This window comes from Pinus tabuliformis, chromosome 2_2, assembly GCF_031772625.1.
Source record: "Pinus tabuliformis cultivar Carrire ecotype Pingquan chromosome 2_2, CPIR1, whole genome shotgun sequence".
In the NCBI taxonomy this organism is placed as follows: domain Eukaryota; kingdom Viridiplantae; phylum Streptophyta; class Pinopsida; order Pinales; family Pinaceae; genus Pinus; species Pinus tabuliformis.
Window position 1 is genome coordinate 226818246 of NC_142300.1, and position 25804 is coordinate 226844049.

General features: G+C 34.3%; 1 protein-coding gene across 1 annotated transcript; it reads left to right on the forward strand.

Annotated features, from left to right (window-relative positions):
* The first annotated feature begins 21581 nt into the window (after positions 1-21581).
* LOC149192141 (uncharacterized) lies at positions 21582-22496 on the forward strand. Its single transcript, XM_089406319.1, has 2 exons — positions 21582-21737; positions 21851-22496. The coding sequence occupies exons 1-2, from the start codon at positions 21652-21654 to the stop codon at positions 22209-22211; spliced, it is 447 nt and encodes a 148-aa protein (XP_089262445.1). The 5' UTR covers positions 21582-21651; the 3' UTR covers positions 22212-22496.
* Positions 22497-25804: the final 3308 nt, after the last annotated feature.

Here is a 25804-nt window from a genome sequence, read left to right on the forward strand (position 1 = left end):
AAACCCAAGGATTTCTACATGGTTTTTGGTTCTCTGACTAAGGCCCAAGCTGAAGCTATCTTCACGAATACCCTCCAGGGAGTAGATCACTCTGCCTACTCCTACTGTCCCTGGATAGCCTTTGGAGGCACAACCAAAAAAGATTGTTGTTTTACCATGTTTCCTCCAGCAAACTTGAAATTCTGAGTCCGCTTCTCGTAGTCTCCATACAAGGGTTTTATTGGGGCAAGTGGTGTTGTTTATCCTATCTCAAAATATATAAGCTCCTATACATTTTTTTCTTCCAGGAGAAGCATGTTATCACTTTTAAAGGGATGATTGGCGACCGTCTTGAGTAGTAATGCTTTTGCTTTTGTTGCCACCTTCAAAGGGGAGTTTAGAATGCTATTGAAGATCTAGTCATTTTTGATGAGCCATATTTTCCAGTAGATGTATTTCGGTACTACTTTCTAGATTCTATTCCATGTTGTCTTTCTTTGGGTCATGTGAGGATAACGCATTCTCCATGTGCTAAAAAGGCATTAAAGGGAAGATACATTGAGGCCTTAAAGGATGCAGTCCCAGAATTATTGATAAAAAGAGAAATCAACAAACACATGCTCCACGGTTTCCTCAACTTTGCAGCGGAGAGAACACTGATGTGGCCCGTGAATACCTCTTTTACTCAGATTTCCGCCAGTTAGCACTTTCCCATGCATTAATATCCAGGTGAAAAAAATATTTTGGGGAGACCGAGAGGGTCCCAGACTTGTTTCCACACATATGCAGTATGGATCGAAGCTTGGTGTGATTGAAGAGAGGCAAATCCATGCCTTGCATTGTAGATTCCAGTCCTTCCCCATCCCCATTTGTCCGTCAAATGCATGTAAATCGATGCCAGTCCTGTTAACGCTTCTTCCGGAAGGGTCTTTTGACTACGCATTTGATCTGGAACTCATGGGATTTCCCAATTTTTCCATTTTCTAGATTCATCCCATGTCGAGATATCTGTGAAGGTGGTGAATCCTTTCTGAATGAGTCAGTTCCTAATTTCTTTGATTGCTTCATGTTTGCTCAAAGGCGACTATCCCATTATGTTTTCTTGCCACAACATCATTTTTTTTCCATTTCCAGGAATGCGATACGAGTGCTTTTGGAAGAACTCTATCCCACAGCAATAGTGATGCCATATCAACATCCCTTTGATGTTGTTATCTATCCGAATGTTCCTTAGCAATGAGCCTTTTAGATATTTTTTCTTTATGACCTAACTGACAGGGTGTTTGATATTTGAGAACAGGGTCCAAAGTATTTTACCTCCAAGAGCCAGATTCGCAAGGCCTGGGTCTCTTATTTGTATGCCTCCTTTAGGTATGGGGCATTTAACTGTATCCCAATTCACTAGGTGGAATTTTGTTTGTTTTCCACCTCCTCCTCTCCATAGAAAATCCCTGATAAGTTTAGAGATCTGTTTTGTGATCTTCTTTGGAGCCAGAAGAGAGGAAGCCTAATAAATAGGCAAGGAGGACAAAAGAGATTTTATAAGGATGATTTTTCCAGCATTGGTGAGCCATTGACCTCCCTAAGCCGTAATCTTGGACTTAATTTTTCTTATTACCTATTTCCACAATGATAATTTGTTAGGGCCCAGGGTTATTGGTAACCCGACATATTTGATTTTATCCCAAGAACTGAATCCCAAAAAGCCTAAGGAGAGGTCTATTCTCTGAATTACTAGTTGATCCACATTCCACATGTATATTTCACTTTTCCTTTTATTTATAAGAGCTCCTGATATGCTGCAGAATTTTTGAAGAATTCCACTGTAAACTTTGGCTATCTTGATCGAGGCTTCGCCCAAAAGAAGAGTATCAACTACAAATAGTGCATGATTGAGAGGCTCTAGCCCTTTCATCAACCTGACTCCAAGAGTTGTCCCTGCTTTCTTTTCAGCTGTCACTTTAATACTTAATGAGTTTTCCATCAGAATGAAGAAGAAAGGGGAGAGGGGGCAACCTTTCCTTATTCCCCTCGAGGCTTGGAAATAGTTTGTTGGCATACCATTAACTAAAGGAGCTATCCATGGCTTTTCAGTACAATCTTTAATCAAATTGAAAAAGTTAGAGTTGAAACCAAAGGAAAGGAGGACTTTTTACAGGAAAGAAAGAGTTACCCAGTCGAATGCGTTTGCCATGTCTAGCTTTAAGAGCATACCTTGCTCCTGCTGAAGATAACTGGAATGTATGACTTTTTGAACCTATATTACATTGTCTAGTATATGTCTCCCTTTAACAAAGCCACCTTGGGTGCGAGAAATGAGTTTCCCAAGCAGTGGCTTGATTTTGTTTTCCAATAGTTCTGTTAGGATTTTGTATGATGCATTGTAGAGGGAGATTGGCCTAAACCTATCAAAAGTGTGCGGATTCACTTCTTTTGGTATTAATGCAAGAAAGGTAGAATTAGTACTACCTCCCACTTTATATTTTTGGTTAAAATATTTAATCATCCACAGTAAATCAGTTTTTATTATTTCCCAGTAGATTCTATAAAAATGAATTGAGAAGTTGTCACGTCCTAGTGCCTTGTCTAGCTCCATGGACCAAATTACTTTACAGATTTCTTCCTCTGGGAAAGGTTTCATAAGACTAGTGTTGTCCTCATTACTTACCAGAGAAGAAATGTGAGAGAGAAATTTAGAGATGACTTCTTCACTACCATCCCCATCCTCTTTATAGAGATTCTGGAAATGATACTTTGTTGCCTTTTTTAGTTGTTCTTGACCTTTGAGCACAGTCCCATCTGAGCAAGTGATTTCAGAGATATGATTTGAGGATAGTTGAGCTCTATATTGCCTATGGAAGAACGAGGTGTTTTGGTCTGTAGCTTTAAGCCACAGGCTACAACACTTAAGCATCCAAGTCTCTTCTTCTTGGTGAAAGCATGGAAAGATTTGATTTGGGAAGCTTGTGCTTTTTCTAATCTGAAGAAATGATCTCCTTATTTTCCATATCCATTTGTTGATATGTTAAGAACTAAACTGTCTCCTTTCTGTTGGTGATGGGAGAATTTGAGGGTTCTTTAATCCATTTTTCAGAGATCTCTTGGATATTTTTATTTTATGCTCCCACACGAAGCTGGGAGATTTTGTCACAAGTGTGGACCATGCCCCCAGAACAATTTCCATGAACCCTTCTTTTCCTGACCAAAGCAAGTTGAATCTAAAAGGGATAGGGCCCAAATTTTCTTCCTCTTCCAGTTGTAAGAGGATAGGTTTGTGGTTTGAGGCCAGCTTTGGGAGAATTTTCTAGGAGATCAGTCTTTTTCCTAGCAACAAAGAGCATTGCGTTAGGAAACAATCTAGTCGAGCAGAGATGTGTTCTACCGTAGCTTTATTGTTTGTCCAAGTATAAAGACCTTTCTTCGGTTTGAAGTCAAAAAAATCTGAATGAAGTATTAGCTCCTCCACTAATGTAAGCATTTGGTCCCTGCCACTATTACTGCCTCCCTTTTCTTTTGGATCAAAGATGAGGTTGAGATCTTCAACCACTATTATATTCTGAGGGGAGTAAAGGTCTAAGAAATCAGACAAGGTCAACCAACATTTTTTCTTCTCTATAAGGAGGACTAGGACAGAAAGGTTGAAAAGAAGGATGGAGAGCTTACTAGATAGATGTCGAAGTTCGGTGTATATCCAATGTTGTGTCTCAAAGGAAATTTCTAATTGAAACTTGTCCTCTGATCATAATGTTTCTAGGACACCAGAGGAACCTGTTGAATTAATGGCCTTTCCTACATTTTTTCCTCATTTTATTTTGTTGATCTGAATAATGGTTTCCCCTTCAATCTTAGTCTCTTGGAGCATGAGGATATCGGGAGTTTCTATTTTCAGAAGGTCTTTAACTTCTTCGGCATTCACAAGATTCCCCAAGCCTCTACAATTCCAAGAGACTAGTCTCATTATTTAACGGTACTGGAGTCAGTTGATCCCCCCTTAGGGGGCCTTGCTCTGGTGGTTCTCCAAATAGACATTTCAATGGTGGATTTGTTGCCTTGCATTTTTTGCCTCTCCTCGTCTTCTTCCTTGGCTTCCTTATGAGATTTCCTCCCAACTCTTTTGGAGGGTCTCTTGAATGTCTCATCTTCTGACGACCCAGAGGTTTTCGAAGGTTTTTTCCTTGTCATTTCTGCATAGGTAGGTGAGGAGCAGGATCGTGCTAGGGACTCAAGTTGGGTTACTTCTACGTTCTTCTTTTCTACATCAAGTGAAGGAACTTGGCATTCAATCTCCTCTATCTCTGATTCTATAATTTCGTTTAGTGTGCTGAGGGTTTCGAATGGGTTTATTGACGTCGTTGTCCTTGGTTGTTCTCGTCTTCCTTTCTCTTGTACCATTTTTGTTTAGGGAGCTCCAAATTATTTCGGTACCTCTTTCCCTTTCTTCCTGTTATTCACCTTGTCCTGGACTTCTTTCAACACCTGGGTCCATTTTTCTCCTTTCGACTTCTCTAGATCTTCCTCCTCCTTTTTTTTGCAGTATTTTGTGAAATGCCTATATTCATGGCAATGTCTGCATTTGAATGGTAGATTCTCATAGTCTAACTCTTGGATATAAGACCGTTTTGTTATTGTTAACTTTACAACTTCAGATAACCCTATTTCCAAATCGACTTCTATGCGTATTCTTGCACATTAGTATTGATTGTTGGGTGTGGAGACTGATCATCTTCTATATTCAGAGGTATCACTGCATCCAACCCCAGTTCCTTGCCGCCTGTAAAATATTCATTGCACAGGGGGTCTAGGGGGGGCGGTTGCAACCTTTGGGAGCTCTCCCCTTACGGGGGGATCAGGGGCAACGCCCTCGAAGCTAAGAATAGATGTAAAATTGCCTTGCAAAATGTTGTAATTTTGTAGTCATTCTAGGCCGTTCGTTAGGCGGAGATCTGATGGTAGAATTTATGCTTAACTTAGGGTTTTCTGCCCTAGAAGGCAATACCTCGCTATATATGAGGGAATTGTATTGCGTCTATGTATATCTATATTCTGAGGGAGGAAGAGAGAGGAGATTGAGAGAAAATATAGAATTACAGCAGATCTGTTGTAGGTTGTATCTCTTCAGTCTACTGGATAATATAAAAGGAAGGAATGGCTATTTCTCTGTTGACGTAGCCCAAAATGGGTGAACCACGTATATCTGTGTCTCTCTTGTTTTATGCATTTTCTATGTTTATATTTATGCAATATTTTATGTGCTCCATTGTTCTATAATATACATTTTTCTAACAACTGCTATCAAATTCGAAGGTCTATTTGGCTAATAAACTTGTAGGAGAGAAGGGTTCCTGGTTCGAGTGGGAGCAATGGCAGAAGATGGTAGGTTTATGGTCGAAAAATTCAACAGCCAAAACTACCATTTGTGGAATATGTAGATGGAATATTATCTATATCATAGAGATCTTTACCAACCATTGAGCGGAAAGGGAAAGAAGCCGACAAGTATGACAGACAGAGAATGGAATATTCTCAATAGAAAAGCACTTGGAATAATACGACTATGCCTAGTAGCGTCGGTAGCATTTAATATTTCAAAGAAAACGACAACAGAGGGTTTAATGTCGACATTGGCCAAGCTATATGAAAAACCCTCAGCCTCAAATAAGGTATTTCTTATGAAGCGTTTATTTAATATGAATATGTTAGAAGGTGGATCTGGTTTTGATCATTTAAATGAGTTTAATACAGTTACTAGTCAGTTAAGTTTTGTAGGGGTAACTTTTGATGATGAACTTAGGGCTCTGTTATTTATGTGCTCATTGCCAGAAAGTTGGAATGCTTTAGTTATGGCCACTACTAACTCTGTCTCTGGATCTAGTACTTTAAAGTTTGATGATGTTGCCGGTGAAATCCCTAGCAAGGAAATGCGATGGAAAAGCTCTGGTGAGACATCAGGTAATGCTTTCACTACAGAGACTAGGGGAAGAAAAATCGAAAGAGGAAAGAGCCCTGGATATCACAGTAGTCAAGAAAAGGCAGATCCAAGTCCAGATCAGGGATAGTGTGCTAGAAATGCAGGAAGAAAGGAAACTTGAAGAGAGACTGCAATTCTTGAAAGGGAAAAGAAGGAGACGCACAGCAAGAAAATAATCATGAAGCGAATGTAACAGGTGATGTGTTGCAAGATGATTTGATTCTTTCATTAGAAAATATTTTTGATGCTTGGGTGGTAGATTCAAGGGTCTCGTTCCATGCGCACCTGATAGGAAACATTTTTATGATTATGTTCAAGGAGATTTTGGATAGGTTCGATTGGGTGATGATAAACCCTGTAAAATGATTGGAATGGGTACAATTTTCATAAAAAAACAAAAAGGAAATCAGTGGCTATTGAAGGAGGTAAGGTATGTTCTAGATCTGAAGAAAAATATGATTTCTATAGGGCAGTTGGGAGGTGAAGGTTGTGTAACTACTTTCACACATAAAACCTGGAAGGTCACTAAAGGAGGAAAGGTTGGTACATTATATTTATGCAATGGTATTTCTAATTCTATTAATGCTTTAACCTCTATAGGAGAAGATACGAAATAGTGCCATCATAGACTCAGGCACATGAGTGAGAAGGGGATGCATATTCTTCACTCAAGAAATATCTTGCTAGGTTTGAAGCATGTTGATTTAAAATTCTATGAGAATTGTGTTTATGGGAAAGAGAAGAGAGTCAGATTTCTTACAGTTGGGAAATAAAAGAAGAGCGAAAAATTAGACCTTGTGAATACAGATGTATGGGGACCTGCTCAGGTATCATCTCTTGGTGGCTCTCGTTATTATGTTACTTTTATTGATGATGCAACCAGAAAAACTTGGATTTATTGTGTTCCAAATAAATTTGATGTATTTGCTACTTTCAAGAAATGGAAAGCTTTAGGTGAAAATGAGACAGGAAAAAGGTTGAAGTATCTCAGATCAGACAATGGAGGTGAATATTGTAGCAAAGAGTTTGATAGGTATTGTTTAGAGAATGGAATTCGTAGAGAGAAGACATTTCCTGGAACACAACAAGAAAATGGTGTGTCACAAAGGATGAACAGGACAATCATGGAGCGTGCAAGGTGCATGAGATTGCATGTAGGATTGCCTTTATAATTTTCGGTAGATTACGTAGATATTGTTGTTTATCGAATAAACAGAGGGCCTTCAAGTTCCATGGATGGTGGTATTCCAGAGGAGGCATGGAGTGGTAAAAAGGTAAACTACTTTTTTTTTAAAGTCTTTTGGTTGTGAAGCCTTTGTCCACATTAATAAAGAAAATAGAATGAAGCTTGAGGAAAAATCAAAGAAATGTACCTTTATTGGATATGGTGTTAATATTTTGGTTATCACTTTTATGATTATGAAAAACACAAAATCATTAGGAGCAGAGATGTCATATTCAATGAAAAGGTTTTTTATAAGGATCAGCTGCAGGAAAAGAAATAGGAAAAAGAAAACAGAGAATACAAGTGCTTGACGAGATCACAGGAAAAGTGATGGTGCCTAAAAATCATAATGATCAACAGCTAGAACAACAACCACAACAACAAAAAGCACCTCAAACACCTGAAAATGGTGTTAGAAGAACTACCAGGATAAGTAGACCCCCTGAATGATACTCTCCTTCATTATATTATGTATTGTTGACTAATTCTGGTGAAACAGAATATTATGAAGAAGTAGTGTAGGAGAAACGAGGAAGAAGTGGGAACAAGCCATGAAAGAAGAGATGGACTCTTTAGCACATAACCAGACTCGAGACTTAGTCAGGTTGCATGCAAGTAAAACAACATTGTAGAATAAATGGGTTTACAAGTTGAAGGAAGAAGATGGAGGTAGAAAAAGGTATAAATATAGACTTGTGGTGAAACAGTTTGCACAAAAAAAGGGTAAAGAATTTGATGAGATATTTTCTCCTGTTGTTAAAATGACTTCAATCAGAACTATTTTAATTCTAATAGCAGCTGAAGATTTTCATCTTGAGTAGTTAGATGTAAATACATCCTCTCTCCTTGGGGATTTGGAGGAAGAGATATATATGCAGCAACCATAAGGATATGAGGTAGAAGGGAAGGAGAAACTAGTGTACAGGTTGAAGAAGATCTTGTATGGCTTAAAATAGGCTTCAAGACAATGGTATCTAGAATTTGGCAGGTATACATCGAAACAAGGTTATACTAGATGTAACTCTGATCATTGTGTTTATCTCAAAAGGAAAAATGATGGCAGCTATATTATATTGTTATTGTATGTAGATGACATGCTTGTTTCAGGTTCTAACATGAAAGAAATAAGTGTGCTCAAAATAAAATTGGCAAACTCATTTGCAACGAAGGATTTGGGTGTTGCAAAACAAATCCTTGATATGAGAATAACTAGAGATAGGAAGAATTGCAAATTAACATTGTCTCAAAGTGAGTACATAGAAAAAGTGTTGAAAAGGTTTAATATGCAGAATGCAAAACCATTTAGTATACCTTTGGATAGTCCTTTCAAATTAAGTAAGGAGGAGTGTCCAAAGGCTCAGGAATAAATGGCTCATATGTCTAAAGTTCCATATGCATCAACAATTGGAAGCTTAATGTATGTAATGGTCTGCACAAGGCCTAATATTGCACATGCAGTGGGAGTTGTAAGTAGGTACATGAACAATCCAGGAAAAGAACATTCGATGGCAGTGAAGTGCATTCTCAGGTATTTGAGAGGTACCACAAATCAAGCATTACGCTTTGGTGGTTGAAACATTGCTATACAGGGATATGTTGATGCAGATATGGTGGGTGATAGAGATAACAGGAGGAGCACAACGGGGTATGTGTTTACTATAGGTGGAACAACTGTCAGCTAGGTCTTAAAACTACAAAGTGTTGTTTCACTCTCAAAAACGGAAGTAGAGTATGTTGCTACTACAGAGACTAGTAAAGAAATGATTTGGTTAGAAAGGTTTCTGGATGAATTGGGTAAGAAGCAAGTGTTGGGCAAGTTATATAGTAATAGCCAAAGTGCCATACATCTTGCAAATAACTCTGCATTTCATTCCAAGAATAAACATATACAACTCAAGTACCATTTCATACGGTCAGCATTGGAATATGGACAATTGAAGTTCGAAAAGATACACACTAGCCAGAATCCTACAGATATGTTAACAAAATTTGTAACCAGTGAGAAAATGATAATCTGCCTAGTTTCAATTAGTCTTCAAGTATGATGAAGAAGATGAGAAACGACTAGGTCCAAAGTGGAGTCATTGTCTAGCAAATGAAGCAGCGGTGGAGTTTCTATAATGAGTCTCCAAGTGGGAGATTATTGGGTGTGGAGCCTGATTATCTTCTATATTCAAAGGTATCGTCACATTCGACCCCAGTTCATAATAGGGTGGGTCTAGGGAGGGCGGCTACGACCTTTGGGAGCCCCCCACTACCAGGGGTAGTGCCCCTGAAGCTAAGAATAGATGTAAAATTGCCTTGTAAAATGTTGTAATTTAGTAGTCAATCTGGTCCATTCATTAGGTAGAGATCTGATTGTAGAAGTTATGTTTAACTTAGGTTTTTAGCCATAGGAGGAAACCCCTTGCTATATATGAGGGAATTGTATTACGTCTATGTATATCTATATTCTGAGGGAGGAAGAGAGAGGAGATTGAGAGCGAAGGGGGAATTACAATGGATCTGTTGTAGGTTCTATCTCTTCAATTTGCTGGATAATATAAAAGGAAGGATTGGCTGTTTCTTTATGGACGTAGCCAAAACTGGGTGAACCATGTATATCTGTGTCTCTCTTGTTTTATGCATTTTCTGTGTTTATATTTCTGCAATATTTTATGTGTTCCATTGCTCTGTAATATATAATTTTGTAACACTAATCCCATCCCTCTTCTTGATCTATGTATTTTCCCAGGGTGTTACGAATCATTTCTAGTGACTTTAGGTTCCAACACTCTAGTGGTAGATGAGGATGGCACACCCACACTAGAACTGTTGTCGACACATCTTGTGTTGGATCGAAATTTGGTGACCATGAGCTTAATCACAAACCTTGAGATCCCATGAAATATGGTCCATTCCTAAAAATGATATTTCTGTCTCCTACCGAATCAAAAACAAAGACAATTATCCCTTACCAACTAGAAAATTGTTGATGCCTTCCTTGCTAATGGTTGCCATTTCTTCTGTACCCAAGCCTCGACAGCCTTGGGGGAATGCCATAGCCCTGTAAATTCTCCGATGAGCCCTCTTTCAGCTACGTTCATAGCGGATCTGCAAGAATATTCAACGGGCATGGCGACTGTGGGGATGCTATCAATCTTCTTTACGAACTTGTGTTAAGTTTCCCTTGCTGGGCGTTTACTACTGTCGCCGATCAACTTTCTGAAAGCAAGGATCTCTGGCAGAGGAGACGGAGGAGGAGGGGCCTTGGGACCCTGTCCAAGGGCCATAGCAGTGATGGCAGATATTTCGCACCAAGGGTATGCATGCGCAAATTTAAATTTTTCACTGTTACTTCAGCTCTCCTTCGATATTTCATTAGGAGTGTAACAAAGAAAAGAACGAGTGATGACCCTGTACCAAAAAATGACAGCTCCAAAGAAGAATTTATACCATAGAATAAATAAGACCATATCAAATTTTTTCACAAAAGAAAAATTGGTAAGTTAGCATAGTTCATAATCTATGAAACATAAATTGATAAGTAAATTAACATAATTTATAAATTCTGAGAAATTGATAAATAATTTAGGCATAGAGTAATTGTTAAGTTACACATAGTTCATATATTTTCCTTCTAGTCTATACATGTTTCCTTTGTACAATAATTCTTTGATTAAATACATTATAGAAGAAATTGGTAAGTTATGAATAATTAATGTATTTTACTTCTCGTCTGTAGATATAATTCATTGATTCAAAGACATTAGATAATTGTGAATAAATACACGCAAATTGAGACAAAGACAAGCACAAACAAGTGAAAGATAATGACACGAACAAACATGTGAAAATTTGAGACCATGGCAAGCACAAATTACGAAAAATTGAGGTAAGTCAGTAACCAAATTATATACAACAATTTCTTTTTATGCCTGTAATTTTTAGTTTGAAATTTACAAGAAAGGTGGACCCTCGAAACTCCACTTTCCTATTTATCATTTCATTTATATTTGATGCAAAACATCTATCCATCTTTTTCATTTTAATTGTACTACATGTCATGGAAGTTTTGTTCTATCCTACTAGTGAAAAGCTAAAGTTGAGGTAAGTGAGTGACCAAATTATATACAACACAATTTTTTATCCCAATAATTTAGAATTTTAAATTTACAAGAAAGGTGAATCCTCAAAATTTCACTTGACTTTTTCTCATTTCATCTGTATTTGATGTAAACCATTTATGCATCTTTTTCATTTTAATTTCATTGCATGTCATGGTTGTTTTGTTGTATTCTAAGAAATTCCCATCAAGGAATGAATAAAGAAATTGACAAATTTGACTTTGAACACCAGGAATTCATTCAAAATGAAGAGACAACTAACCAATATGATGATAATTAGCATGAGGATCAAGTCATCGATACCTAAGGAAGAGCCTCCAATATTATGTATTGTGGAAGCATCCATTCAAGTTACTATTAGTTCAACAAAGCTCTCTCCCATCAACCATGATATATATATTAACCATGATATATAGATTTCCACCATTAATGACACCATCAGAAAAAGGAGCCAAGTTTCTGGATCGACCACCCAAGAAAATTGTGTTTCAGCCTCCACATCACTGTCATCATAACTAGCAATGATATGAGGCAGAAGTATTTTGAAAAATGTTAATGTCAGCAACACCAATGGATATATGGGATAAGGGTCTCTTGAATCTACGGAGGTTGACATTAAAAAAAAAACAATCTCAAATCCTAATAGAAACCCATCACTAAATATTTTCCACAGGAAAATTGGATTAGAACTTGTTCATGCAATAAGTATACATTCCCCAATTCTTTGTGACTAGATTCTGAGCGCTCTACAAATGTTTTTGCAGCAGAGCAGGTGATTGATTTTGCAAAGCCGACATAATTGAAGTAGGGAATACGAGAGTCAAATTTTCTGGAATATATGGATTGAAAAAGCATGGCATACAAAAGATAAAGGAAAATGCAGTCATATTCTTCAACTAGATCTCCCCAGTCTGTCATTTAAATTATCAGAAAAAAAGGTTTTGAGGAGGTTCCAACATCAAAAGGTGTCCACCAGATTTTGAGATTGCATAAAATGGAATCTAGTTCTTGATCATGAGCTTGGGTTCATGGCTAAAACTAGAGACTAGAAGTACACTGCAAAAGACTTCCCAAAAAATTGATAAGAGAAATGAAACCACTAGGAAAGTATTACCAAAGCTAGTACAAAAACCCACCTAACACAAAAGTTTTTTGTGTGTTTCCTAGAGGGGGCACATAGGTTGCATGTTATGGACTCCAGGTAGGTAGAGTGGACACGTGGTGCATTCATGCTAGACATGCTACCCAAAATGTTCTTTAACCTTTTTTACTCAAAATACTCTTTTACCGTTTTTTTTTTTTTTTTTTTTTATTTCAATTATTATTTATATAATTATATTTAATTTGTTTTATTTAAATAAATAACTAAATAAAATCATATGTTAATTTATATAAAAATAATATATATAAAAACGTAATTGAAAACAAAGCATGCCAACTTATTGCATGCAAGAGAGGTGTCTATGCCACTATCCTCCAAGGTATCGACAAAATTTCAATTTTGTATTTGCATCTTTTGCATATCTCTCAATGCTGAAATAGTGTAAACCCTTTGTCTAATTCCACTATTATGTGATTTTTTATTCTAGTAAAGCTAGTAATTGTAATAAAATATATTTTAATTTCTTCTCTTTTAACGTCATTGTATAGGCATTGATCTAAAAATAGTATTTGAATATCTTGTCTTTTAACCTAATTGTATAACCATTAATCCAAAGGCAAGGTTAAGTATATTTTCTATAATTCTCAGAAGTTCTCTAAGTTCCTAAGAGCATGTTCTTCCAAAGGGCAGCATAAAATATGATTCTTGCATTGCTGGTCCATTCTATGTCTATGGAATTTGTTATTATTTGAGAATATGGTTTTGTTGGTATGTTGTGTGCTAGGTTGGGTTTGTTAATTTGGATAGTTTTTGAAAGTTGAGACAAATACTAGAATAGATAAGTTAAAAATTGAAGCATGAACCAACTGAATTTACACTAATATAATTTTTGTTTAAATATCAAATTATTGTGAGTTAAAACAGTATTTAAATAAAAAAATTGTAATCTAAAAATACATGGAAGGGGATTTGTACCAAGAACTAACTAGAAAGGGAAAGGAAGGGGATTTGTACAAAGGACTAACTTAAAAGGGCAAGCAAATATCAGAATGATAGTACATCTTTTGCTAAACAATTTTGGTAAGCACATTGAGCGAATCAGGAAGGAGAATGCTCGCTTAAGTCTTTGGGAGTACAGAAGCAGGACCCATGGGAAGTAATAAGGGCAAGGAAGGGGATTTGTACCAAGAACTAACTAATAAGGGCAAGGAAATATCATTCAATGATAGTACATCTTTTGGTAAACGAATTTGGTAAGCATATTCAGCGAATCAGGAAGGGGAATGCTCACTTAAGTCTTTGGGATTATAGAAGCAGAGCCAGTGGGAAGTAAATATGATATTGTTTTGTTGTATTTTGTTGTGAAGAGGTTGTTCTATTCATTTAGAAAGTATGAATGGCATATTTCCCTTTATTGATTACATTCTTGAGCAGATCATGTTGGTTTTTTTATTTGTTCTATTTTTTTAAAGTATTAATGACATATTTCCTTTTATTGATCACATACTTGAGCAGATCATAGTGGTTTGCTTGGTTCATGCTCTCTGATTATTTTTATTTTCATCCTGACCAGGAACTGAGAAATATGTTAGAAATAAATGCACTTTATATTCCCGTGTATCAAACTGGATTTGATCCTGCATAGTGGATAATCAAGTCTATTTTGTCTCCTTCTGCAATAGCTGAAGCTAGGGTTACACCCACTCTCAGACTTGCAAGGACCATGTTTTAAAAGTCACTATAACATTGAACATGGTTTCAGGGAATGAGGGTAGGTAATTTAAAAAATAATAAAATCAAATATAGTTGGAACATGAGTGAGAATGAAAAGGTACAAAGATTGTTGTTGCTATTATTATTTTTTGTTGGTTTAGGAATTACATTATTTTATTTGTGTTATATTTTTTGAAAGCAACATTTTTGTTTTGGTTTATACTTTGTTTTTCATATTATTATTTTGGTTATTGTTCAACTAAAGATACTACTTGAACTAAATATATTACTTAAACTATCCATGTAAATTCATGTATTATTGCAATTTTTATTAAATTTTTTCTTTCTACTAATTTGATATTAGAATCCCTATTTTATTTAGTAATTGCAAGATTATGATTTGCTCCTTGTTAACCAATTCAAGTTGTTTGGCTATCATTGGTAATTACATGATTATGATTTGCTTATTTAACCAATTTAAGTTACTTGGCCAATGACAATATCACTTGTAATTGAAGGAAACAAAACAATATTCTATGTGATCAACTCCTATATTATTTCAATTTTTATTAACGTTTTTCATTTGTGCTAATTTAATATTAGGACTCGTATTTTGTTTAGTAATTGCAAGCTTATGATTTGTTCCATGTTAACCAATTCAAGTTTCCTAGCCAACAACAATAATATGGCTTCACATGAAGGGAAAAAAAGACACTATATTGTGTGGTCAATTAGCTTTTCTCTAGGTGTAAAATGCAACACAAACTATATTTACACAAATGCTTTGACTTTGTAGGTTAAAAATAGAGACATTTTAAATGATTTACATTAATTAATCTTGATTGAATCTCCAAAATTACTATTTTTATCATTATGCAAAAACTGTCCATTCTGAGTTCATTTATGATAATGTGATTGACATTTTTTTTGAATAATTATTTTGTTGTGAGTCAGTATATTTCAAAAATTTATTATGGCTTTGATGATAGACAAAGTATTTGAACAAAAACACTAGTTTTTAACTAGAAAATTAAATTCAATGATAAAAATTCAAATCTGTTTAAAATGAATTTCTTTATTATCATGATTAAGTTAATTTTATAAAAAACTAATAAATTTGAAAATATTGTCCGATAATAATTAAAAAAAATAGAATTTAAAAATTCAAAATTATATATATATATATATATATATATATATATATATATACCTAATCCCTATCAAATTTAGTGTTTCTTTATATTATACCTATTCAAATAAAAAACAATATCATAAAGTTCTTATTAAATATAATTATTTGCATAAAATTTCCCTTAACAATTCATATCCTCCATTAAATATAATTATTTGTATAAAATTTCCGTTAACAATTCATATCCTCCATCTCTATTCCGCATATTCAGATGAAAAACAAAATTACAAAGATCTTACATAGTGTAATTATAGGCATAAAATTTCCTCTTACTAAAATAATATATGAAGAGATATAATAGCCTATAATTTCCTTTAACTAAAATAATATATGGAGAGATATAATAGTTATTTTTTACTATAGGCAGCTAGCTATTGGTTCGGTAGAACACATGAAAACTTCTAAGTGATTGCATTGATAATAACAAAAAGAAGTTAAAAAATTATTTTGCATTGATAATTAAAAAAAATTAAGAATTTATTTTCTATTGATTAGGTTTGATTATTTTCAATGAAAAAATTAATATAATATTAATTAAAATTGATAAATTCAAAAAATTATTACTAATTAAGTATAATTAAATATTTTTTTTATCGAGTAAGAGTGGAACTTTCTATTAATCTAGAAAAAACTACATAATGTAAACTTCTTTAAAGGAGTCCAGAATGGCAACCCCAACTCTGTGAGAATTCAACAAATAGTTGGGCTGGCATAACCCCGAACCTAACTCCAACAAGATTACAAAAGAACGGTTGACAAAACATTCCGCCGAACATAGAGTGCAGAGAATCCAAAAAAACATCCATGATCTGTCCATCGGCTAGGCGACGCTCTGGATGACCAACTAACTAGAAACCTGCTAACCGAACCCGAACTTGCTAACCGATCCCGAAGGAAAAGGTCAAACGTTCTACAGTTCTTAACTCTCGTGCATCAAAAACTCTCGTGCATCAAAAGACCGTAAGGCCTTGATGACGAGGGCCGATAGATCCAAAGGCCCACAATAGTGCAAACAAGTGACCCAAGAACCATCCTTAACCTTCAATTATCTTTTAACCCGCTGACAGTGCGATCCAACCCTTATTGATCCAATGCTCATGAGTTGATTTCGGGTTGACATCTTGCCCACACTTTAACTTTTCTTAACATAAGCAGCCCCTCTATACTTTTTCGGGTCCATTTGAACAATTAACAATCGTGCAGTTTTTCCGCCCAAAATCCATAGGATGAAGGTGTTCCAAAGAGATCTCGGCAACATGCCCACTTTTTAACTTTTCTTACGAACCGAAAAGTTAATAAACCACTGCACTATAGTAACTTTTTTGCAATTTTCCACCCAAAATATAAATTAAATACTTTTTTTTCAGACAGAAAAGCGATATATTATATTGAGGCAATATATACAACATATTCTATGAGAACAGAAGGAGGAATGGATCTCATGAAAAGAGACCAACATGTGAGAACAGATATAAGAAGACAAATAGCTGAGGGGCATACAATAAAAACATGGAGCACCACATAGGATCAAAAGATGAAAACCATTAGCACCAAACATTGCCAAAATGTGCTTCAGATATGGCAAAAGACGAAAAGAAACCACATGTACAGAGAGGGGATCCCATAGCATCCGAATGGTAGCCCCCTAAAGCAGGTAGAGATCTACTCATGGCACAAAAAAGAAATTTGAACATCATACAAATTGCAGCCTTCCACCTATCTTCGGATGGAAAGATAGAGAGCTGAGAAAGAAGAGAGAACATATTTGAAGGAACTGTTTGAATCTTCAAAGATCTTTGCATTCCTCCACTTCCAAAGAAACCATATTGTGATGGGAAAGATTAGGCGCTTAGAAGCTTCTTGTCTTCCCCACCAGGCAAAAGCTGTGAAAGGAGACATTAATACGCCTGTTAGTCTTGGCATAAGCTGGTTGGCTTGGTAGGCCGCTGTTCAGTGGGCATGAAGGCTGTAGGCGTAAGCTGGTTGGCTGTGCAAGCGGCCGCTCGCTCTCCCTAGAGCTAAATAGTATTTAAATTAAATACTTAAATAACTAAATATCACTAGTGTAAATCCATTTTAAATACATATATAATATGAGTCTAAAACAATTTCTTTACGTGTAAAATAAATTTATCAATCAACAATTTAAATTTTTAGTACACTACTCTCTTACCCACAAAAATGTTTTACATCTATCTGCAAGCCTCCCAAATTTACTTTTCTATCCGGCAGAGACTACCACTGCGTGCAGGTTTTGTCTGAAATGTATGAATAAGTTAGTGGGTATATCCCCTGCACATTCAACTCGACAACTATCAAAATTGCAAGGAATCCAAAAAATTGCCACGTCATATAAATTGGACAAATGCAACCCAATGAAATATATAAATACATATACGGGAGCGGCACTGTAGATATAGTGGTTCTGACAAAGGGCAACTTAAGGATTATTACCACTCATGTGTATACCTTCAAAAGGTGGAGAGTTTAGTAAGGCTAATACAAAACATTAGGAGTCAAAAACCTTGGTTTTAATAGTTGTAGGAAATATATAGGTAAATCAGTAACCATATAATCATAGCTTTAGCGCTATGGTTACGTATATACACAAGTCATTTCATATGTCACCTTTGAAAAATATAAGTAAGCTAAAACCTTTGAATAAAACGTGATATATAATTCTGAAAAACCGAAGGGTCAGTAGAGAGAGCAAGGAGTCTTTATAGTTTAAAAATGACAGCGATGTCATATCTCTTACACGTCAAAGCAGCAAACTTATCAGTGCGTGCTAGTAAGAAAAGAGTAATACTTTAGTTATAACCGGATGTACTCTGAATCCCTAATGAATGGCCCTATTTAAGATAAAATTTGATGAGATAAAATGGTAAGAATATATTTTTATTGTGCTCAATATATTATTTATATTAGGGAGGGAATTGAATCGGTGACTTTACATCAAAGAGTACTTAAACAAAACCATAACCGTCTATCCAAAGTTCAATAGATAAAATGTCATTATTCCTATAAAAAAAAATTAAAAAATGAGTAATAGAACTAGTTATGTTACATTTTATTTCATGTTTATTAAAGGGTTTTCTCTATTATATTAGATATAATTTTAATTTGATAAATATTTATTATAAATTATTTTTTTAATGAGAAAATATATATTTTTAATTAAAAAAGTGTTTTTAATGCTAAAATCTATATAAATATATATATTATATTTTTTTGAATTTGAACTTGTAAGTGATTAATAACAAACACATTTAACTTATAACTCATTAATAATTAATAAGAAACAAATGGTCATAATTTTTAAACCTAGGGTGATTTTTGAATTTGGAATAAATTTTTTTTCAAATAAAATAAATATAAATATAAATATCTAAATATTTTTTTATTTTTCTTAAACTTTCATAAACCAATTTAAATTCTAGATGAATAAAAAATTAGTTATTGTCATCAATTGAATATTAAATATAAATAATACATTTTGAAAGAACATTGATTATGAGCTCTTTTAATCATCATATTGAGGATTATGACATTTCGGTTAGACATTCTTAATGATTTATTAAAAAAAGATTAGATTGAGTTTTCAATTATTCTTAAAATACAATATAATATATAATATAGACAATTTGTAGTTAAGTTTATTAGCAATAAAGTATAAAAAAAGAGTTATGAGTAAAATTTGTAATAAAAGTAGAACATATATCTTGGGAAGAGAATTCAAGTCATATTTTTTTGGGATTCCAGCAAGTTGTTATTGTTATATATTCTTAAAAAATCTAAAATAAATAGTGTTTTACTTAGCATAAAAGTTAATAAATAACCTAGTTATTGTTAGTTTCATCTTGTTTAATTTTGGTAGGATGAGATTCTTGCATGTGGATGCCCATATCCTGTCTCATTTAATGTATAATGTATTCTTCTTTTTAATTTTTTAGATTGAATTTATTAATGGAGGTTGGTAACTGTGAGATTTTAATGACATTGCAAAACCATGTATGTTAATAGGGAACATTTAACTTTCAAAACTTGAAGTTACATGTTGTGATGTATGAGAAGGCACATGGCAAATGTTTTTTTCTTATGCATTAATGTTCATTCTGGTGATCATAGTGGTCAATAGTAAAATTGATGTTCTAATAGTATTTATAAATTTTTCATGCTTGCAAAGCTCTCTTTATATTTACTAAAATTTTATGTATGTCATATTTAGGAGCTTTGTATCTTGCTAGTTATATTAGTATAAGACCAATTCCCAAATATTAGAGCTAAAATTCCTTAGAAATAGATTATAGACTTAAGAGAATTACCAAAGTAGGGAGAGGATTGCACCAAAGGCAACAGAATGGGTGAATGGGGACAACTAGACCACATAATTTGAAACCCCACAATAAATGAAACCTCCAAGAAAAGACAATCCAAAATACAATCATGACGCTAGACACCCAACACTAGCATCTAACATACAATTAGAGAACAAAAAAACAAAAGAATTGTCTAATTAATAGAGGAAAATTAACGAAGCCTGATGTACTAATTAGAGACTCAAAAGCATTAACAAGACTTCATAAAGGATCCTTATCTAGAATATGCATGAAACTAGAGCACAAAAACAAATTTCTATGTCTAATCAATAGAGGAAAACCACTGAATCCAAATGCAATGATTAGAGGCTCCAAAGCAATAACAAGAATTGATAAGGGATCCTTACCTAGAAGATGCACTAAACTAGGTTTCATCATCGCCATGAACTATCATTGAACAAATCACATGCGTATTGTGCTATTATCCCCACCTAATTTTCAAATTGTGGGCCATGGGTTATGGTTAGTATGTGTGGGGTTGGCATAGTAGTAACGCCGTTCAAATCCCATTGCCTACTTAAATATCGCCTAATACGCTCATTAACCTCCCATATGTTTGATGGTGAATTCCAAAACTCTCTCTATATTTAATGTTTTAAAATAAGCTTAAGTAGTGCTAACATGCTTGAATCCCCAATGCTAATCAACATTTTAATTATATATACATTTAGATATAATTTTAATTGATTATTTTTATATAAAAGTCATAAAAGGCAATTCGCCATTTTCCAAGTTAAGAGTGACCCCAACCACTTCTTCTTACCAAAAAAATAGAAAGTAAACATTTTAGAATAGACTTAGTCTTAGGAATGGTATTACACATTTAATTTTGCTTTGACTACATATCATTTTGTTTTGATAAAAAAATCTTGCCACTTATCTATAAGTTAATATGGGAATTCCATTTTTTTTAATTTTTATTTTATTAAAATTTATTTATTTGTAGAGTGATTGGTTGAGGTCTTATTATAAGTTGTTTAATAACTTCATTTTTATTAGTTACTATTTTTATTTTTATTTTATTTTTTTAAATTTATTTACAAATTAAATTCAATATGACTTATTATTATATTAAAAACCTATTTTAAGAAATTTAATTATAAAATAATTATATATATTAATTAAAAATATAATATATATATATATATATATATATATATATATATATATAAAATAGGTTAGTTAATGAGACTTTTTCAATATAATTTATTATTAAATTAAAACGATAGTAAATTTAATTATATAAAACATATAATATTTCTTTATAACATTCAACCATAAAATATTTTATTAATGGTTAATTATTTTATTTTTATAATAAAATTTAGTTTTATTTTTTTATTTTATTAAACTAAACCTAAACCTCTAACCTTTGTTTAAAAAAAAACAACAATTTTAAATAACGATGTAATTGAGTTTGACTTGTGGCTTTTAAGCAAATGCGATCCTCTCCTTTGTAAACTTCTCTGAAATTACTTGGCAATCGTATGGCGTGGTACGCCATATCACCTACCACTCTGACGTTAACGGATGGTTACGGCACAATTTCAACAGTGACAATTGTAAACGGGAGAGTAGCATAGTACGCCATGTTAGTTGGCATTTTATGAATCATGTCTTGTTATATGAATCTTTTTAAAGCTGTCAAATTGTACAATAATTATATCAATCTTTTTAAATCTGTTGAATTGTACAAAATAATAATATCTTTAATTGACGATGTTGACAATAAAACGAATTACTTCATCGGTCGAAAACGAAAAATATGCTAGCGCACCTTCCACGAAGAAATCAACGTCTAGAACGGCCGGTACCTTTTTCTTCCCTTCACGCAGTCACTGCCGTTGCGGGCACGGTGCCCGTGTAGAGAAGGAACCGTAGAACTGGTTAACAAATATCGGGGCTGCGTATTATTTAATCAAATCTAATCGCAACTCCCAACTATGCCTCAAATACAAATCTCTGTACCAAGAAAAGGAGAGAAACGATGGTGGAGTGCTGTATGTGCGGCGATGTGGGCTTTGCAGAGCATCTGTTTCAGTGTGGGAAATGTCGATTCCGCTTCCAGCACAAGTAGGACTACACAATTTTTTCAGCATTGTAATGGTTAACATTTGTATTAATGAAATGTACAGATTCCTGTTTCGTTCAATAATAAATATACTGTTTTGACCATGAATTTGCAGATATTGCAGCAGAGGATATTTCTATGAAGATCATATTGAATTCTGCGATTGCTGTTTCGTGGAATCTGATCAATCGAGCGGCTTTACTGCTAATTTGCATTCTAACACCAAATGTAAGCTGCCCATAATAAAGAAAGTCGATGACAAAAGATCAAATGGCTCCAATTCTATTAGAGGGAGATCAGCCAATGCCTTCACTGCCAAACCAAAAGGAGATGAAGCCAGACTTACGGTTGAATGTAATGATCGAAAGCCTAACATGGCATTAGGATTGATGAGAACTCTCATTAAAACAAATACGAAAAAAGCTCCTGCAAGAAGTAGGCGAAGGATAAAGCTCCTCCATGACATCCCATGTTAAATTTATTCTTTCTGAAAACTAGAAAGTGTGATCTCCTTGCGTTTCGGATTGTAAATTCTGCTGGCTATTCTCGGTAAGCTTGGCCGAATGGATCTTAATCTTGCGAAGAACAAGGTTCTCTTTGCTATTGCAGTTCTCTGTACCTTCTATGTAGATTATTTTTTTGATGTTTATGGAACATTTTTTGATTAATATACAAATTCATTTTTCTCTTTAAAATTTGATGCCCGATATCAGTTCGCGAAATTCTATGTAAATAAAAATCTGTAATACAATTTTGATGCATGAGCATTGTCCAAAATATAAGAAAGCTTTTTTGGTCTGAAAATTCTATACGTTAATGATTTTTTAAGAAAATATTAAAAAACAAATTGGTTTGGAAAAAAATTATAAAAAGTTTTTTTTAATTAATAATATTTTTGAGGTATGAATATTTCCATAATTAATAAATTTTTGTGCAAGACTTCTGGAGAATTGTATGTTGCCCACAGTTCTCGAGAAGCCTTCAACAATAATAGCGTTTTTTTTCGCAATTTTTGGAAAGCAATTTTTTTGGGAAGAAACTCTAATTCTTTCCTCCGATATCTAAATAAGATTGTAATAAGTGGGTAGAAATCGAGAAAGATATCAAATTTCTAGTTAAATGGTATAAGTGTTTTTAATTGAATTTTATGTGCTATTATTTTTGGTATCAAAATACTAAAATTGAGAGAGTCTTGGAAATATTAATTCACTTGTGTTTTTGTTTGAAGATGGAAGAACTAAGCCAGTACAAACCATCAGCACCACATCATAGAAGTTAAGGAATTTAATGAAGTTTAGTAAGTAAGGTAACACATTTACTCCGCCACTATTGCCCATACTCCACACTCAACAAAAACAACAACTTACTAATTAATTTGCTTTTTCATATATTAATGTAAAATTCTATGTTGGGTAAATATGGATGTAAAAGTCATTTTGCAAGAGAGAGAAAGAGAGGAGGTAGGGAGGAGAAACTCTTGGAGAAAATTTTGGTGGGCGCTTGAAATCACTGTAAACTTTGTTTTACTTGGTGAGTCATCCCCAATCTCATATGAAAGTATTTTCATTAATTCGAATCTAATCCTAAGATTTATTGTGTTTCTCCAGATTTATTTTGTAAGTGAAATCTGTGTTTTATTAAGGCTTTGTATAGTTGAGCGAAATCAAACTTCGCAAAACCTCTCCCCTCTGCTCGTAAACAAGTGTTTTTACTAGTAGTTAAAATTGTTTTGAGGGAAAATTGTTTTTAGCATATTTATATGCGAGTATAAAGTTTTTTTTTACACTCAGAAATGGCAACATGAAGCACAAGCTTGACTAATCCTCAAATACCTCATTTGAATGGAAACAATTATTATTGTTGGGTTATTACAATGAAGGCCTTGACATTTGGGATTTGGTTGAGAATGGTTTTCAAGAACCAACACATCAGCAACATACAATATCTTGTCTCAATCAGAAAGAGATTTGTGAAGGGACAACATGAAGAAGGATGCAAAAGCCCTCTTCTACATTTTTCAAGTAGTTCATGAAAATATTTTTCAAGGGTTGCATGGGACACCCTCTAGACAACTTACCAAGGCATGGAAAAAGTCAAGACAACAAAGCTGCAAATGTTGAGAAGAGACTTTGAAACACTTTGTATAAAAGAGCCTAGGAATGTAGACTCATTTTCTACACATGTAATTAAGTGGGCTCATTACTCAAATCATGCCTCATGATGAGACATTTCAAGAAAGAAGAATAGTTGAAAAAATTTTGAGAAGTTTCCCAGCAAGGTTTGATGCCATTGTTCTGGCCATAGAAGAGACAAAGGATCTCTCATAGTTCTTAGTGGATGAGATTAATGCATCATTGATTTCCCATGAACATAGACTGAATAGAGCAACAAGCTGCTAATTGGAGCATGCCTTCAAGACAGAAGTATCATTTGCTCATGGTTTACGCAGAGGAAGATCATATGCTAGAGGAAGAGGAATAAGCCCACATAGAGGTGGAAGAAGCAACCATTCAAACTCAAATGGAAGAGGCAGCAACCAAAATCCAAGTCAAAGCCCAAGTCAAAATCAAGCACAAGGTCAAAGGTATGATAAATCTCAAGTTCAATGTCATTACTGTAAGAAGTATGGTCATTATGCAAATGAATGTAGAAAGAAGCAATATGACATTAGTAACAAGGCAAGTGTAAATTTCCGAAAATAAAGTCAGAACCATGATAACATGTTTTTAGCTTGTAATGTAGTTCAAGAAAAAAAAAGTGATATATGGTATCTAGATTCACGGCATATCAACCACATGTCAGGAAATGTAGAAATTTTTTCCAATCTCGATGAAAGTGTGAAATCTGAAGTGATATTAGGGACTGATAGCAAAGTCTTTGTCATGGGCAAAGGAAGAGTTAATATTCTAACAAAGAAGGGGGAGAAGAAGTACATCTTAGATGTCTACTTTGTCCCCAGTCTGAAGCATAACCTCATGAGCATTGGACAGCTCATACAAAAGGACTACAATGTCTTTTTCAAAAATGATGTGTGCACAATTTTGGATATACCTCCAAGTAGGCAGTGGATTGGAAAGGTTCAGATGATAAGCAATAGAATGTTTCCCCTAAAAATAAGATCAGATTTGTAGAGAGAAGGTGCACAAGCACTAATCTAAATGAACTCACAAGAGGATGCAAGAAAAGATGTGGTTGTCATACAAGTAAACTTTCAAGTATAGGTCAAAGATGAAAATTGGTTATGGCATTTGAGATTTGGACATCTCAACTTTGGAGGTTTGAATTTGTTGCATAGGAAAGACATGGTGAAGTGACTACCACTCATAGAAAAACAAGACGACCTATGTGAAGGATGTATCTTGGTCAAGCAACATAGAGAGACATTTCCGGCAAGAAGGTCATTAAGGGAAAATGCACCTTTGGAGATTGTCCACTCAGATTTATGTGGACCAATGCAGACACCATCAATTAGTGGCAACTACTATTTATTGTCCTTCATAGATCACTACACAAGGAAGACATGGGTCTATTTCCTAAAATATAAAAGTGAAGTGTTTGAGCACTTTCGCCAATACAAAGCTCTTGCTGAGAAGAAAATCAGACACTACATCAATGTCCTTAAGACTGACAGAGATGGCGAATACATCTCAAATGACTTCCTTCGATTTTGCGGGGAGCATGTGATCTAGGTGGATATTGGTGGCCACCCACCAAGTCCACTTGGACCCCCACCATTGTTTCTTTCAGCTTTTCATTTTCCTTAATTAAAGCACAGTTTACTATTTTTACCAGTTTTTCAGGTCCTGAACTTCTGAAGCCATTTTGAGGCCCTAAACGATGTTTTTGGGGAAAAATTGGAAGCATCATGGGTCCATAGTCTAACGTTTTTCTTCCCAAAGTTATAGCTCTTGGATAGATCTTTCCAACAAGATATTGTGCACGTCAAATCGAGATCATATGCCAAAGTTACGACACTAGGAAGTTGATGTACCAATTTACCCAAACGGAGCCCATAGTTTGGCATTTCATCTTCTAGAGTTAGGTTTTTGGATTTTTAGGTTTTCCATTG